Here is a 17,352-nt window from a genome sequence, read left to right on the forward strand (position 1 = left end):
ATGGTTGTAGTGCGACCTGTTTTGATTTTTTTAAACAGTTTTTTTTTTTTTCAAACGTGCTGAATCGCACTTCCCTGCCGCTATATTGGTTCATATTAGCTGTCAATCACTCAAGACTTTCCGCTGTCAGATGACAGGGAAGGAGCTTTTATGACCACGGGAAATGCAAACGGCTGAAGAGTGAAAACTTAAAGCACACAGGTTTGCAAACCCCACCTAAAGTTGAGGGCGCAGATGAGAGCGATCTTGACTTGGTGAATATTGATCCGCCAGCTGAGATCAATCAAGTACGTGTTTTCGGAGAAAGCGCCCGAATCTCGATGCGTTGCGTTTTACTGCGTATTCAGCGCAAATGTCCGCTAAAAGTCAAATCTAATACTGTACATATCATCGCCAAAGAAGCTCGTCTTTACTAAGTTTACACTGAAACTGCGGTTTATAACAAAGAGCAGTATTGCGCCAGTGGTCATCGCAAGAATCCTGCTCAACCTGCTCATAAATTGGGTCGGCTGACTCGCCTACTGTTCCACAAACACAGAAAAATAAAGATCCGCTCAGACTAAACATTTAAACTGACACAAACTGAAACCAAAACTTTTAAAGAGTGATAGAAGTGAGACTTTACTTACTTTCTTTTGTCTATTCTTTCTTGAGGTGTATATTATTATTTTTTCAATTTATTTACTGATGACTGTTTTGCAGCTTTCAGCATTGGATTTAATTATGTATTATAATCATTTGTTTGTTTTGTAGCAAAACTATTATTTATTAAATTGACATGCATATAAAAACAGCATAAAAACATGCTTCATTTTGTTTGATGCAAACCATACATTCATTTTTCATAAAGTAACAGACTTTATATAGCAGATAACCTACATTCAAGCACATCCAAGGCAACATCATTATGAGAAATGTAATTCATTGTTATTATTATTGTCATATTCATCATCATTAATATTCTATAATTATTAGACAATAATTTTGGAATTATAGCACACAAATGTCAATGTCATCTCAGCATTAGTTAGATAGTTGTTTCTGGTTTTTGTTAGTCCTAATTGATGTTGTTTTAAAATACAATAAATCCCTTAAAATACCATTTGCAGTGGTGCTCATTTATTTTTGGTTGGTGCTCCTAAATTTTTTCGGTGCTCCTAAATATTTGAAGTTGGGAGCACCGGTGCTACCAAGTAAAAAAGTTAATTTCTAGCCCTGCATGTTGAAAACGCATTTTTCTTCCTTTACCGATTTAGATGTTTTCTGCTGGTTTTAATATGCTGGTGTTTAACTGCATTGCTTTATTCCTGCATTGAGCTCTCACATTTACCTTGTGCTCTGACTACTTCATAAGCATGTTGGGCGTTTCTCTCTGTCTTGCGCTGAACCTAGTCAACCAATCACAACAGACTGGGTCATCAGACCAATCAGCACAGACTACAAATCAAGAAGTCGTTAGGATAATTAGGTAAAAATAAAAGCATATTATAAGACAATAAAGTGTTTTTTGACCCATGTTGCTGAAGCCCCCTAAAACAAAAAATGACCTTATATAATGCAAAATAGGGGCTCTTTAATGGATGAATAAATGATGGAGAGGCAGATTGGTCAGGTCAAAGGTCTGTTTCATAAACAAAGCCTATTGCGAGGTGAAACTTGATCATATCAAATAGTGGCAAATGTTTAATGTTGTCTTTAAAAGATGTCAGCAGTAAGCAGCATTGAGATATATTTAGGTTGGCATTCCGGTTTATAAAATAACTGTTGTGCAATCCAGTTTTTTTAGGTGGTTCGATAAAGTAAATTCTTACAGAATACATCACATGCTGTTCAGGATTGTAAACGTGTAGACAAGCAAATTCACAAAACTCTAGGCACACAGCTGTTCTTCAAAACTCTGGGAGCTGTCAGTGACAGCAAGGGGGGTTTTTCTTGCATTTTAGCCACAGGAAATTGCCATCCAAAAAGAGTTTTTAAAGGGGGAAAGAAATAGATGGAAACTGATTTTCTGTACAAATACTAAAACTTTTCTGGTGAGGAAAAAATTAACCTGAAATAAAAATTGAACCAACAGCATATAAATAAAAATTAAATCAGCAAATTGGTGACAATAACCAAGCCTATTATAAAAAGCAGCCACCAACAGTTTTGTCATTCTCCAAATATCTTTCCTCCTAAACTTGTAAACTAAACTGGAACACCTACTTGTATAACTAGTTTATTCAACCCCAGGGCCATAAGGGTGACCTGATGGTTATTGGTCACATCCAGTCTATCCAGAATCTCAGAATGAGAATCTCAGGAATGAGGAATCTCAGGAATTATATGTTGTGGGGGGGAAATGACACTAAATAATGCCTAGGCTGTAAAGCCAGTCATAGCAGAGTAGGGCTGCACAATATATTGTTTCAGCATGGATAGGGCAATGTGAATCTTCACAATAGTCACATCACGAGTATACACAATGTTCAGACTAAATTTATTTGATCATTTCACATCACATCAAGCGTTTTTGAGGCATGTGACTGTGTGAGGGTTTTAAAAGCATTCAGGCCAATTTTTTAGTGTTTTTATCTTTGACAATTAATAAGAATTAATTCTATTAAATAATAAAAAAAACAAAGACTATGCAATATTCATTTACATTTGATTATTCAATTACTGCATACCTGAATTTAGTTTGACTCCGTGAAAAAGAATAAAGTGCTGTTTATAAAATGTGTATCTTTTTCTTTAATGAATTTACCTGGGCTTGTTTATTATTATATTTATGCATTCCCTACAGGAACATCTCCGAAAAAAAAAAAAAAAGATAGATTCTTTCCAAAAATTACTAAACACATCTAGTGAAATTGTATTCAATCGCAAAATATATATCAAAGAATAAAAAAAATATTAATAATAAATAAATAAAACATTTAAAATAAAAATAAATAAATAAATAAATAAAATAAAAAAAAAATAAAAAAAACACACAATGTTAGATTTTTTTTTATATCATGCAGCCCTATAGTAGAGAGAGCCACAAGAGCTTTAAATGGCTGTACATTTGCAATTTCTGCAACTATAGCTTAAAACAATCCAGTTGGAAAGGTGTTGACAGGTTTTCCCTCACAATAGTCCCTTGAGATAAACAGCTGACTGCTCACAAAGCTCTCTATTCTGCTCTTTGATGGTGATGGCATACAGATACCTTCTTCTGTCCAAGAGGAATTTGTGTGTTTCAGACATCCCATCCAGAGGGGGAATGTGAGCATTCTGATCAGTTATTTTACTCAAATAATAAATAATAATCTAGGGTTTTGCATTAAAATAAATCAGTAGAAAAAGTTTCCATGTTTATATAAAATAAGTTGGCCGAGTTGGGCCTACTCACACTATGCTATCCGAACCATGCCCAGGCCCTTTTCCCGGATCGCTTAAGAAGTGTGAGTGCGCTGAATCGGGCTCAGGCACGGTTGACTTGGCCAAGTCAATATTTGCCTGCATGTCACTGCATATCAAACGACTGAAACGATATAACTAGAGAAATCTCCCCTGTGCTGAGCGAGAGCGCTTCTCTACTGAACAGCGCAGCATCGATGACGTAAGCATGCCCAGGCCCGATGGTAGTGTGAGTGCGAGCCGTCGGGGGAGACGGGAGGGGGGACAAGCATGCTTTGGCCCGGTTCGAGGCAAATGTACATAGTGTGAGTATAGCCTTTTTAGTGTCTTAAGTTTACAGAAAACTAGAAAGCAATACGTTGCTATTTTGACATTTTTTTCTTAATTGTATATTCCACAAAAATGAGATGCTGCTACTATGACTAATTTAGAGATGTGACCTTTTCATTCACAAACTGCTCTCCGCACATCAGCATTTGAAGCTTGTTTGACATTTGAGTGTGTGTTTTTTGCATTGTTGCTATTGTATAAAACATGCTGTTAATAAAAGAAATGTATCTTATAACTTTTTGATGCATTACCGCCTTCATTTACAAAAAATGTGATATATTGTGGATGGTTTTCTTGTAATCAATTGATATAATTTGCTGATATTGTGATATCAATATTGGGGGCAAAATATCATGATAATATCATATCATGAGTTGACCTGTGATTCCCAGCCCTAATATATATCTGCTTTAAAATTCTTAAGTTTCAGTATCATACATACATGCGCCTGTCAAAGCCTCTTGTTTTAATTCTAGTTTGAGCCTGTGCAGGGTAGAGATCTGCGCGGGACTAAATTTTGAATCCCGCTCCCGCCCGCCAGGTTTTAGCCCGAACCCAACCGCTCCAGCTTATGTTAAGAATTTATTGTCCCGCTGCCCGACCCGCCCCGTTTTCTGCCCGCCGCGCCCGATCCCGCTAAAAAGCGGGGGAGAACAAAAACTTGCTTACGGCCGCCGCATCTGGCCCGATTGATTTGGGCCGGAGTCGAGCAGTGAGTCCACAAGCATCCGGAGCCGGGCTGAGTGGTAAGTCTCCGGCAGGCGAGAATCTAGCCGGAACTGGCCCGAGTGTATTTTGCTATATGGGAAATCAATCTCTCAATCTCAATCTCAATATCTCTCTATCTCTCTCTCTCTCTCTCTCTCATTCGCATAGCAATATCCGCGATATTGCTAGACAGCCCGCTCCCGTCCCAAATTAAACCCGTTACCGACCGCTCCCGCGATTTATTCGGAAATTTATTCCCGCGCCGCAGAAATCTGGTCGGGTCCTGCGGCGCCCACGGGACAGCCGCGGGAAGGCAGACTTCTAGTGCAGGGCCATACTGTTGCGATCTAATGGCCTATTTCCACTAAGTGGTATGGTGCGCTTCGGTACGGGTCACCTTTATCAGTCATGCGTTTTCACTGCCGAAAGGGTACCAATGGAACCCTTTAGGTGGTCGTGGTGTACGACAGAAAGTTTAGCTGACATCATTCTAACTTAAGGAAATGTCAAGTAAAGCTGTACGGGTGGTTCACATATCATAAAGAGAAGCACTTCTCACAAAACAGATGCTTTACACAAATACTTTAGTATAGATGTTCATTGCTAGGGCTGTCACGATATCTATTTTTTGCTGGGTGATGTATTGAACCCAAATTAATTGCGATAAACAATATTATTGTCACTTTATAACTTATATCACTAATAAAAAAAAAACAATCATTTTGACAAAATAGTGTAATACTTCAAGTACACTTTTTCAAAGTACATTTTATCTTTAAGAATATTTAGAATGTTTAGGTTTGAAATTGAAACATGAAAAAAGTATCTCAAAGCAAATAAATAATAAAAAGTAGATGTAAACAAAAAAGTGTAAGTCTAAAGTAGACTTTTAATGCATCACAGGTGCCATTTTTTTAATAATCAGTCAGATTCCAAGACAGAAGTGTTTGTTAAATGTTTGCAGCATCTTTTTTTAAATGCTGGATTTTCAAGTGTGTTTAACGGCTACATGCAATGGCACATAAATACATCCGCTACAGTTAACTGTATGGAAGACCCTGTTGAAAAAATGGGTAGAGTGGTTATTATTTAAATGTGATTTAAGGTTAGTTGAGTTGCCACTGTTCTGAAACAAATTCAACATATTGGCTTGTCACTTCAGTGGACTCTCCTTTCTCATTCGGCTCCAGTCCCCAGACTGGAGCTGAAGACTATGTCTTTGAAACCAAGTCCATCGCGACTTGTTTATCTTAACTGACTGTAGTTTCTAAACACGAGTCAGTGGATTTGCTTCTTGTCTTTTTCACCTTCTCCATCCACTCTCTCTCGTATGCACTCTGCCTGTGTGTGTGTGTGAGCACAGCGTGCTAAGGATGCTGCATAAGCCCCGCTTTCCATAGAAGGCAGAATGCAGTGCATTCTGCAATATACTGACTATCACGACAGGCTGATTATAACTGCAGATCAATGATCAACCTTTGTTTTTTCACGCTTCACTCTCACATTTGTCTGTTTCTGAAAGGACTCATCAATTATTCTGATTTGTGCAGTGATTGGTCTGCCTTGATTGGCACACATTGTGTAACTGATAATTCCCCAATTGATCTGAGACAGATTCCTTTAGTGAGACACAAACAAATGCAAGCGCTATTGCCAAAATCCCCTGATTTCAATGGATTCTTGACACTTACATAATCACATCACACTGCAGCTTTTATCCATGTTCTCTCTCTTATGCGAGTGGGCAAGATAATCTGATCGGCAGGCAGGACCTGTTATATAGTCACACACAAACAACAGGGTGACAGAGAGAGGTTTAACTGGCCTTTGACCTCATTCAGAATTGAGGACAGATCGTGTGTGCTGAGTGTTTGAACTAGTGTACAATAAATCTGCCCTTGAACTTTTGCCATATCATCTCCCTCTTCTACCATCCTCCCATTAGACTCTCAGTCTGTCACACTTACAACCCCATTTCCTTCCATAAATCCATCTGGATCTGATCTCCCTTCCTTATTATTCCTCTCCATAAAAGGATAAAACACCTCGTTTGACCACTTTCACTTATGTCACCACAAATCAACACAGAAAGCAATATTGCAGCTTAGTAGACAAATGATGAGTGAAGTCCATCAATGGATCTTTAAAGAGCCAAAACACCCCATCATCTTGAAGCAGAAATAAAGGACTTCAACTTATCAAGATGAATGTCATTCTTTGCAACACCCTAAAATCATTTTCAATTCTGAAGCTTGTGTGTTGATTGTGTGCAACGAATTTATAATTACACAAGAGATTTTCCTTCATACTTGAATGACCAGCAAAAAAAAGCAAGCTAAACAGTCTGCAGTGAGGGAGAAAAGGATGTGGAGGAGCAGACATGCACAACTTACCCACACACAAACACTTTCATATTCAAGTTAATCCACCCTACCGGCAGCTCTCGCTATCTCAGGGGGTGTTAGTCTATCTCCTCTGAGAACAGCCAGCTCCACTGTACCAGGCTCTGATTATTCAGCTCAGCTCACATGCACACACACACACACACACACACACACACACACACACACGCACGCACACACACGCACGCACGCACGCACGCATTCAGCATTCAGACTGAGGAGAAACACAGTTATTCCCAATACACCCACACACTGTGCTTCTTATTTGGCGAAAAGAATCCCAGCATGCAAGAACAGGAAAACATGATATTTTTAACCTAGAGCTCTCTGTCTTACACACACACACACACACACACACACACACACACACACACACACACACACCACTGCATCTTAGTAATTATTGCATAAAACACAGATTCACTGGATAATTTATGGAGAGCAAAAATGATGAAATCCAAGCACTTGAACAGGAAGTGGGTATAATCTGAACAATTACATTTGTAACCGAGGCTGGCTAGCAATGTCCTTTGTAGGTAAACCTCACTTCTCTGGTCTATAGCCTCCTTGTTAGAGCAGCCGACTTTCATACAAAGAATCGTAGGTTTGATCCCAGCTCAGAACAGAATGGATGCAATAGGACCAGTGGGTTACAATTGGGGGCTCGTCCGGGATGCGTGTGTAACGGAGGCTAGCTAGTAAAGTGCTATGCAGGTAAACCTCATTTCAGACCTCAAAAGGTGCTCTAGTGATGGTCACTTAGAGGCCATGGTCTTTAGCCTCCTTGTTAGAGCACCCGACTCCCATGCAAAGAATTGCCGGTGGGTTTCGCATTGGTTAATTGCTTAAAAGTTACAAAGTAACACAAAACAACAGACCTTTTTGAGATGTACAGTAGTCTTGTTCGACCCACTGGTGAAATGAAATTTACCTTTCACTGTTGGGTGAACAAATATACAATTTGGTTACAGCCTTTTTATATCAATCAATGATCTTGCATATTGATGAATCTGTTTTTTTTTGTTGTTTTTTTTTGGGCATTGTTTCCAACAACAAAATATCAGAAAATATCATATCATACAACCAGAAATCAGATCATTTATCCATTATTATGTTATCACAACATAACTATGATTTGGACATTTTATATTACCTACTCGAAATTAGTAAATAAAGCAATTCATTTAATATATATTTTAATAAATTGTAAAATTATAGAAATTAATTGAAATAAATCTCACAATAAACGGGATAAATAATAAGATACACAATTAAACATAACTCATGCGTCTTTTTGGCGCGCTAAATATATATAAAAAAAATAATCCCACATTTTCCATCCTGGCCAGCTGTAAATCCATGCCTTATGGAGTCGTTGCTGAGCAATGGATACAAAATACTCTGCTGTGGCTGTGTTTGGTTTTGTTCAATGAGATTTTGCTGCATCTCCCATTTTCAAAATTAGAGTCCCAGATACATAGTAAGTTTAATATAATTGTAGAGAAATGTAAAAGTAATGATCACTGTTGTAATCTCATCAGGGAAAACTGTGGAAAATCAAATTCTGCCTGGGACATGCATATTATTAATCCCCTGTGCAACATATGAGCATGTGTTTTGAATGCTTCTGATTACACTGCTCATGCAGGTCCAGCTGACATAGAACATGACTTTAAGTACAATGAACATGTTGAAGGTGCACTAATAAATAGCCCCATGTGCAACGTAACAGTCTGTATTGTGTTCTGACAGACCTGTTTTATACTTGTGGAATTTACATGATAACAAGGAAACACTAGTGCTTGAGATATGGCCATTTCCATGTAGGGAACTATTATTCGACCATGGTATACACATATTCTCTTTATAGGACAGATTTAAATACTTCAGACTGGCCATTATGTTCACACACTCAACAGATATGACAGTTAAAGGCCACATCTTCAAAGACCACTTGCATACATGGACAGAAATGAAAGCCAGCTCTTTCAAAGTATCCATCGATGAGCAGATAAATAAGCAAAATGTTGAATACTACGGTGTTGAGTGTGTTTTGAAAAAAGACGCAGACTAAAATGGATTCACTGATAGATGGCCACTGCTCAGACATTGCCCCTTGAGTACCCCTTTAAGAGATCACAGTTAAGAATGTACATCTACTCATACTGAAAGTGACATTCTAGAGCAGACCTAATTAATGTTTCCCTAAAGCTGTGTCATGAGTAATTGTGATAGTGTTGGCAAATGCGGTCAAAGCCTTCTGCCACAATTTCGAAAGGGTCAACAATAGATTAGGAAACCAGCCTGAGGGGCATAAACGGACAATACTAAACGTATACGAGTGTGAGACAGCTCTGGAAATTACAATATATTTGTTTGTACCTTTCATTGCCTGGCTGAAATTCAGACAGAAGGGATGGTCTGCGGCGATGAGGCTGGACCAGAGATCCATGGGTCAGACCATAGTCCCGAGCGTGAGGATGGTAGTCCACCAGTCCACCAACATCCTGAAATGAACATGTGACATCAGTGATACTTTTAAAAATAAAAATAAAAATAAATTATTTATTTGGCACAATAGCCAATAAGTATCTGAATTTCTGCTGAGCTTTTCAGGTCCGTTCTGAATGGATAGTGAAAATAAAATGGGATATCAGACCTCATTTTCAGCTAAAATAAGAAAAAATAGCCCTAGTTATCTAACGTTATCTTTCCCAAACACACGTTTTAGATGTCATTTATCAAACTCAAGTTAATGAACTGATTCTTTCACTATATTAGACTCGTCACAGTGCTGAATTTCAACACTTCAACATGCTCACCGGCACTTATTTGTTAGAAGGAAACGAACGTTTTTTTTTTTTTTTTTTTTTTAGTACCGGGACAAAACTATCACAGACAACACGAGGATGTGCTACAGAGGACTGCATTGTTTTATCGCTCACTGGGTTACATAGGCTGAAGCAGGGAAGCGTCCCCACGGTGTTTAACATTACCTGGTGCCATGAACTGAAGCCTAGGAGGACACTTAAACGCATTACTGTTAAAGAGTTTGTGATTTAGTTTGATGCCTAATATGCTTTTAATTGTTTAAATTAAACTTAACTGAATGAAGTTAAAGGAAGGTTTACACCATTTCTTCATTTTGAAATCGCAGAAACAGCTAGAGGTTTGTAGTCCACAGCATGTTATTGCATTGTTTTACAGTGCTGATCCTATACATTCAGGTTTCTTCCTACAGCAGCCTCACTTTCGTTTTTTTTTTTTTTTTTATGGTGGCCACATGAAATAAGCGTATAGAGAAGCATCTGGATTATTTGAGAAAAAATTTGCTGTAAAAATATCTAACAGCTGTTTTTGTATCTCTTTGCAATAAACTAATTTTAAAGAGTTTTGACATGGATTATTGGTTATTGGGTGTCTGCCCGATTGGGTAGCTTTACTTGCACATAGGAAAATGAATACCTGTTTCCAATGATTTAAGACCTACAACACCATATTATAAAAAATTTAATTTTTAATGGTGGCCACATGAAATAAGCGTATAGAGAAGCATCTGGATTATTTGAGAAAAACTGCAGCATAAACATTGGTTTGGATGTAGAGGCGGTCTTCTACTTGGCTGCTGAGCTGACTAAATATGAATACCGCTGATATCCATCTTCATTGCGATTAATAGCACAAAGTTATCTCTGCATCATATTCTAGATTACTGCTGAGGGTCAAATCTCATGTGATTGACTAATCTTATCTAGATAATTCTTAGGAATGCAAGATAACCCTTACTAACATTATCATTTATGATAACAGGAAAATGTTCCACTGCATTTCTGAAATTTTGTACATTTTAAAGTTAAATCCAAGTCAAGTGAATAATCAACCGTAAATAACTGCATAGTTTTCACTGTATGAATGAAAGATGAATTTTGATGAATACTGCTTTTTGACTAATTAATGTTTGTAGCTTTAACATGTAGTCTTAAAGAAGAGTTCAGATGCAAAAACAAACAGTGTCATCTGAAATTTTCTTCTAAAATGAGCATTTTTTTCCTCAGCTACCTAATGTTTATCTTCTCTTAATTCATTTAAAGGCAAATACATATTCCATATTCCAGTAGGTATTTTTGTGTGGAGTTTGCATGTTCACCCCGTGTTGGCGTGGGTTTCCTCCGGGTGCTCTGGTTTTCCCCGCAGTCCAAAGACATTTGCTATAGGTGAATTGAACAAACTAAATTGCCTGTAGTGTATGTGTATGAATGTGAGAGTGTATGGGTGTTTCCCAGTACTGGGTTGCAACTAGAAGGGTATCCGCTGTTTAAAACATATGCTGGATAAGTAGGCGGTTCATTCCTCTGTGGCAAACCCTGATGAATAAAGGGACTGAGGGTGCTTTCACACCTGTGAATCGACTCAGTGTTCCGAAACAGGTATTAAAATTCTTACATTGTTGCTCTTTGCTCTTGGTGCGGTTCGCTTTCACACAGCAAAGTTTCTAAATGGACCAAAAGAGCTAAAACAAGTCACGTGTGAGTAAACTCACCTCACATTGGTCAGAGGGTCAGGGTTTATTTTGCAGAGTCCGCTCAGCTGTCAGGGGAGGTGGTGATTTGATGGTGTTTGACAAGGTGAGCACGACGTGTCAGAAGAGCGAGGAGAGATCCGGTGAGGAGGGGTGAGAAGGGTGCGCAACGTATTTGAGGACCGGAAGAGAGACGCGAGATTACTGGGAGATTATCATTCATTTGCGGGCATCCGGGAGACTCCCGAAACTTCCAGCCCTACTCATAATTCTCTCTTCATGTAGCCGTATGCTTATTACATATCCATAAACCTCTGTGATATAACCGCGCTCGGATCATACCGCTTTCTCACTGCAATCAATCCGCTCCAGAGTTTGTTCGCTCTTACTGGGCAGACGAAACGGGTTCGAAACAAAAGTCTAGGTGTGAAAGCACCCTAGTCAAAAAAAATTAATTAAATGAATGAGTTGGACCAAATGAGAAGAAGTGTGGAAGTCCATGTAGGACTGTGGTATGCGACAACTTGCAGATGATATTGGTGTTTTATAACTGCCAAAAACAAGAACTATTTCAATTATTTCAGTTTTCCCATATAAAATCCCAATAGAACTTGTATAAAATAACATTATAGTAATACACAGGGTTACTGCAGATTTCTTCAAATCAAATTTATGACTGTTTAAGACCCTTTAAGACCATTTTAAATAAAATTGTAGTTTTATACAGGGCTAAACACTAAGCCTTTTTTCTAATGGCCCAGTTACTTCTGTAATAGGATCTATATTAATGGAAGATCATGGTAAGGGATGTGCTGCTTTAGTTTTCTCTCTGATTAAGGAATTTAATTAAAATAATTTGCTGTAAAAATATCTAACAGCTGTTTTTGTATCTCTTTGCAATAAACACATTTTTAAAAGTTTTGACATGGATTATTGGTTATTGGTTGTCTGCTGGATTGGGTTGCTTTACTTGCACATAGGAAAATGAACACCTGTTTAAAATTATTTAAGACCTACAACACCATATTGTAACAAATTTAAAAGCTCCTACACTGGGACGCTTTTTGTTTACGTTTACAGTCACGTTTTTTTGAGATGTTTGTCCGCATTTAAACCCAAGCAATTTTCACTGCCGTCAAGCAGAAGAGTGTGCAAAATCACTCCTTGGCATTAGAAGGCACTACACAACTTTAAGCTTTTGACACCGGCTTGTAACACAGAAGAAGACAGAAAGTTGACACACTTATTGTTAAAGTTACTGGCTATTCGAAAAAGCAGCAGCTCCAGCTCTAGCAATTAAGAAATGATTATTGTTCACCAGTGCAATAAGCAGTTCCACGTTCATATTGCCTCTGGGCATCTTCTTCAATATGCGCTCGCATTGACAGTTTTGCGCTTGAGAGCCTCCAAGTGCTGTTTACTGTAACTTTAGCAGCTCTGTGCATGTAAACAAAAGTTCAAATCTAATTGGTGGAGAAGGTTTTGATGTGGCGTGTCGAAACAAAAAAAACGAGCAAGAGGCGTTTCTTTAAAAATGACGCTTTTACACCTGGCTTTTTGCAGGTGAGCTCGATCACATTGGCGCCCTTTATTTAATCACAAGGCGTAAAACTTTGACGGAAAACGCAAGCAAAAAGGGTCCCGGTGTGCACGTGTCTTAAGACTTAAGGCCAAAATTCCTTACTTTTAAGTAACTTTTATTTTGAAAAAGCCCCGCAGACACCCTGAATACATTAAAATTACAACAAGACAGTATATTTGTGACAGGTGTTTTTTCTTAATAATATTTCTGTTATGTTTTTTCTTGGCTCAAGTCAATGTAAATAAGCAGGTACATTTAATTTTGTAATCAGCAAGTGCTGTACCGTATGGGCTCTCAGCTGCAGAGGAAGGTTGGCGGCACTGGAAAGGTGACGAGCGTCCACAGCCCTCCGACCCTGAGGCACTGGCTGAGGGTGTGAGGACATGCTGACGGTGCAACTTCCTCTACACGCTAAAGGTGGGTGTGGTCTTGTCACAAGCACTGTGCATCATGGGGGACTGGGTCCTGGTAGTCACCGACCTGCAAGTAACAAGAGAAAATGTTGTAGATTAAAAAATATCAATAATATAAAAAATGTAAAAAATCTGGAAGAAAATAAAAGAATTGTAGGCAATATCTTGCAGTGTGCACCAAACTTAAATCAACAGAGTTTAATCACAAGCAAAAGAGAGAAAGCACTGCTAGCCAACACCTGCTGCTGGCCGGATACATGTCGGCACACTGTGTGAATCAATGGATCACTTTGTGTCCTCCTCTATATCCTCTTCTGTTTCTGGCTAGCTCTTTCTGTCTAGGCAGCTGAATTTGTCCGCTGCATGCTGAAAGTCCCCTATTCATTTTTCAGATAAAGCAAAAATACACCATATGGATAAACCGAGTTTGTCCAATGATCCTGTAAGGTCATCAACTATGCTTCCATGTAGCACATTGTGTATAATTAACATACACTCAGGAGAAAAAAAATAAAATAAAATTAGGCTGAACAATATATCGTTTGAGAATCAATATCGCAATCTGTGTATCTGCATGACTGGATTATTTGTTAAAGATTAAAAGATAAAGATATGATTAAATATTAAGTATTTTTTAATTATTTATGCAATGACAACCATGCTATTTTACATTTGATTTTTCAATTTGTGTACATGAATGCTGTTGTACTCCTCAGAAAACCTTAAAGCCGTTTATTTACGTATTTTTGCTTGCAATTTATTATAATTTAAGCAGATCCACTGCCTAGAATAAGACTTGATCATCCCGGTTGATCTAAATTAATGAAATCTTTAACGCTGTGCAAAATCACAAGGTGAAGTTATATTTATATTGCTAAATATTTTGCGGCAAAACAAGATATTGCAATGTCAGATTTTTCCAATATCATGCTGGAGAGTTAAAAATACGGTGAAGTGATCTTAAATCTGCATTTTTTTTTATTCTATGTTTGACATAGGGCTGGGCGATATGGCGATGATTTTTTTCACATCAGTCGATTTCGATAACTATCACGATAAATGTCAAACTGTTACATCTATCCATTTTAAAGGATTTTCAGCATGTCAATCCCTTTGTGCAGCTGACAACACATTTTGTGAAATGTCTTAGCTATCTGACAATATTAATAAAAAAATAGTAATAAACAAAGAACATTCTTAATCTTTTTTTCAGCATTTACTGTTCGAGTTTTCACCAAGCAAAGGCATTACCTTACAAGTTAATGTATATTATTGTTCAATAAGAAATTTTTTTTAAAATGCCTGTGTAGCGTTACACATAGTGAATAAACATTATCAAACACTTATCGAACTGTCATTATCGTTTCATCAAAAAAAAAAATATATATATATATATATATATATATATATATATATATATATATATATATATATATATATATATATATATATATATATATATATATATTGTGCTAATTATCGTTACCGCCCAATCTTTTTAAAAACAATCAATAACGTTTCATTTTTAAAGGGCCATGACACCTCCCAATTTCAGGTAAAGTCTACTTCAGAATTTTTTCAAAAGATGCATGATTAATGGGCGTGGAGCTCCGCGAACATCGGGCAGGAGTGGGCATGGCCAGCAGGGGAGAACGTGAGCGAACAACTGTTGATGTCAGTTAGCTCACAAAATGAGACAAACCATGAGGAGAGTTTATAGTTTACAAAGTTAAAATGCAAAGAAATAAACAGTGATTTAATGCCCTGTTATTCGTAATTTCATAAACAGAAAACCACAATTTATATCATTATAAAGATGTGTGTTCATGTAAACCCTATAAATGAGGACTTCTCCCTCAATCCCCGTATCCAGCAGACTCAGTGCAGCAGGTCTCCTGACCTGTCTATTGTAACCATTAGTCCTGCTGGTAATCTGGAGGATTTGGGCAAACACAGCAGCACGGCGATGTGTCTGAATGTGAACGAACTCCTGATAAAACACAGCGTCCGCCATTCTCTAATTCTCGTGCTGCTCTCCCGACAAAAATGCTTGCAGCACGCACACAGCTTTGCTGTATGATCGGCCCTGACAAGATTGCGGGGGAAAACATGCAACAAACCCCGTGGATGATGGAAACAAACGCATATGAGCCTTCATGAACGGCTAAATACTGTCCCGTGGTTTCCGTGTCTCTCAGCTCGGGCTTGACACTGGCAGTTCTGGCAGGTCTCATGAATAATTAAGCAGCCGGCTCTTCTCATAGGATAAGAAAACTCCGCTATGAATAATAATGAGAAACCGACGCATCATCATTGCACTTGCAGTACTGCGCTACGTCGCCAATTTTGATCCCGCCCTAAAAATAATTTTAAACCCGGAAGCTGAAATTAGCTGACACAAGCTCAAAATTATCCAGTTTTCCCCACAATTTAAGCTGACAGGTGCTAACATTGTCTTAACTGATGCTCAACACACACAAATCTGTTAATATATAAACACAACTCTGTCAGCGAGAGTGGTTGAGATCAAGCACATTAAATGAAAAGCAAATGAGAATGAGAAGTGCCTTGATGGGGGCTGGACATGTCAAATGCTAGAGAGCATTTGATTGGTCAGATGATTTGAAGAGAATCTTCAAAAAAAAAAAAAAAAACCTTCTACATTTACATCTTCTAAATTGTAATTTTGTCAGTGTTTTGAGTCACACTGGTTTGGCGGTATCCTTAACACTAGCATGCTAATGCAAACATCTAAAAAACTGGTGTTATCTTAATTTCACAGGAACTTTAAATATTAGTGTGCTTTGTGAAAGCAGGCTTACAGTAAATCATATGCATAGCTCACAACAATTACAATGAACTGTTTATGATGCGTTACAAACAGATGGCTGAAAAATCACAAGCAACAATTACATGAATATTTACATTAAAATGGGTAAACTCCACCCTATGTGTTCTCATCATCACTGAATAATAAGACAGGTTAGATTGGAGGGACAAGAAGTTTTGATGGTGTCAATCAAGGGTTGAGTCCCCAAGAGGAGCTCAACCACACAGTCTCACCACAACATGAAGTGGAGACAGGAAAAACAAAGCACCAGGTGTTGAGAGTGCCAGCCCAGCACAGATGATTCCCAAACACATTAGACATTGCTCATAAATAATACGGCATGTCTGGAATTGTCAGTGATGCAGTTAGCAGAAATGTGAATCTTAGTAGCTAGTTGAACCATGCCGAAGTTTGCAAAAACATCACAAGTAAGTACAATCTACAAGATTTGCAAAATGCTAAAGCAGTGACCTTACAAGAAGCATCAAAGAAAGATGTTGCCCGCAGGGTTACTTTGTAACATGAAGCCGAGTAGTGTGAATTGCTTTGTTCAGATAAAAGACAGCTTGTTGAATGATGGTGTTCCTGCAGCTCAGCAAGCTGAAGTCAGCTACATGTGATTAATCAGCCTAGTGTTTTAAAAACATCTCCAACACAAGACCATGAGTTCCATCATCCTGTCATTGATTACATTATCAAGGACTTTTGGAATTAGATTATAATGAGATTTAGACAATATTCAGATTAAACCTTCACACATAAACAAAAGCACAGCCTTCACTTTCAATTTATACACACTACCTGACAAAAGTCTTTTCACCTATCCAAATTTTAGGAACAACAAATGATAACTTGACTTCTTGTTGATCATTTGGTATCAGAAGTGGCTTATATGAAAGACAAAAGGCTCTAGATTACGCTTATTTTACCAAAATGAAACATGACCATGCCTTAATTTCTAATTCTTTAATTAGGACAATAAGGTCTTTCTTTGCTTAGGCAAAAATCTTGTCACTAAACAGAAATAATGTACAGTATAGAATATAAAGTCAATGGTGCAGTGAAAAAAGAATGAATATTGTGCATGACTCCCAAGAGCTTGGAGGACTGCATCTATACATCTCTGCAATGACTCAAATAACTTATTGATAAAGTCATCTGGGATGGCAAAGAAAGTGTTCTTG

General features: G+C 37.8%; 1 protein-coding gene across 23 annotated transcripts in view; it reads right to left on the reverse strand.

Moving 5' to 3' along the window:
- The window catches only part of ncor2 (nuclear receptor corepressor 2), a 202,475-nt gene that overhangs the window by 129,404 nt on the left and 55,719 nt on the right, over positions 1 to 17,352 (reverse strand). For all 23 annotated transcript variants that reach the window (XR_015497179.1, XR_015497178.1, NM_001007032.1 and 20 more), the window contains 2 exon segments: positions 13,209 to 13,405; positions 9,207 to 9,331 (listed from right to left, as the gene is read on the reverse strand). Coding sequence is in view for 21 of the 23 variants with exons in the window: in NM_001007032.1 (NP_001007033.1) it covers positions 9,207 to 9,331; positions 13,209 to 13,310 (227 nt within the window). In the remaining 2 variants the exon portion in view is untranslated.

Source organism: Danio rerio, chromosome 8 (genome assembly GCF_052040795.2).
Source record: "Danio rerio strain M-AB ecotype USA chromosome 8, GRCz13ab, whole genome shotgun sequence".
Classification (NCBI taxonomy): domain Eukaryota; kingdom Metazoa; phylum Chordata; class Actinopteri; order Cypriniformes; family Danionidae; genus Danio; species Danio rerio.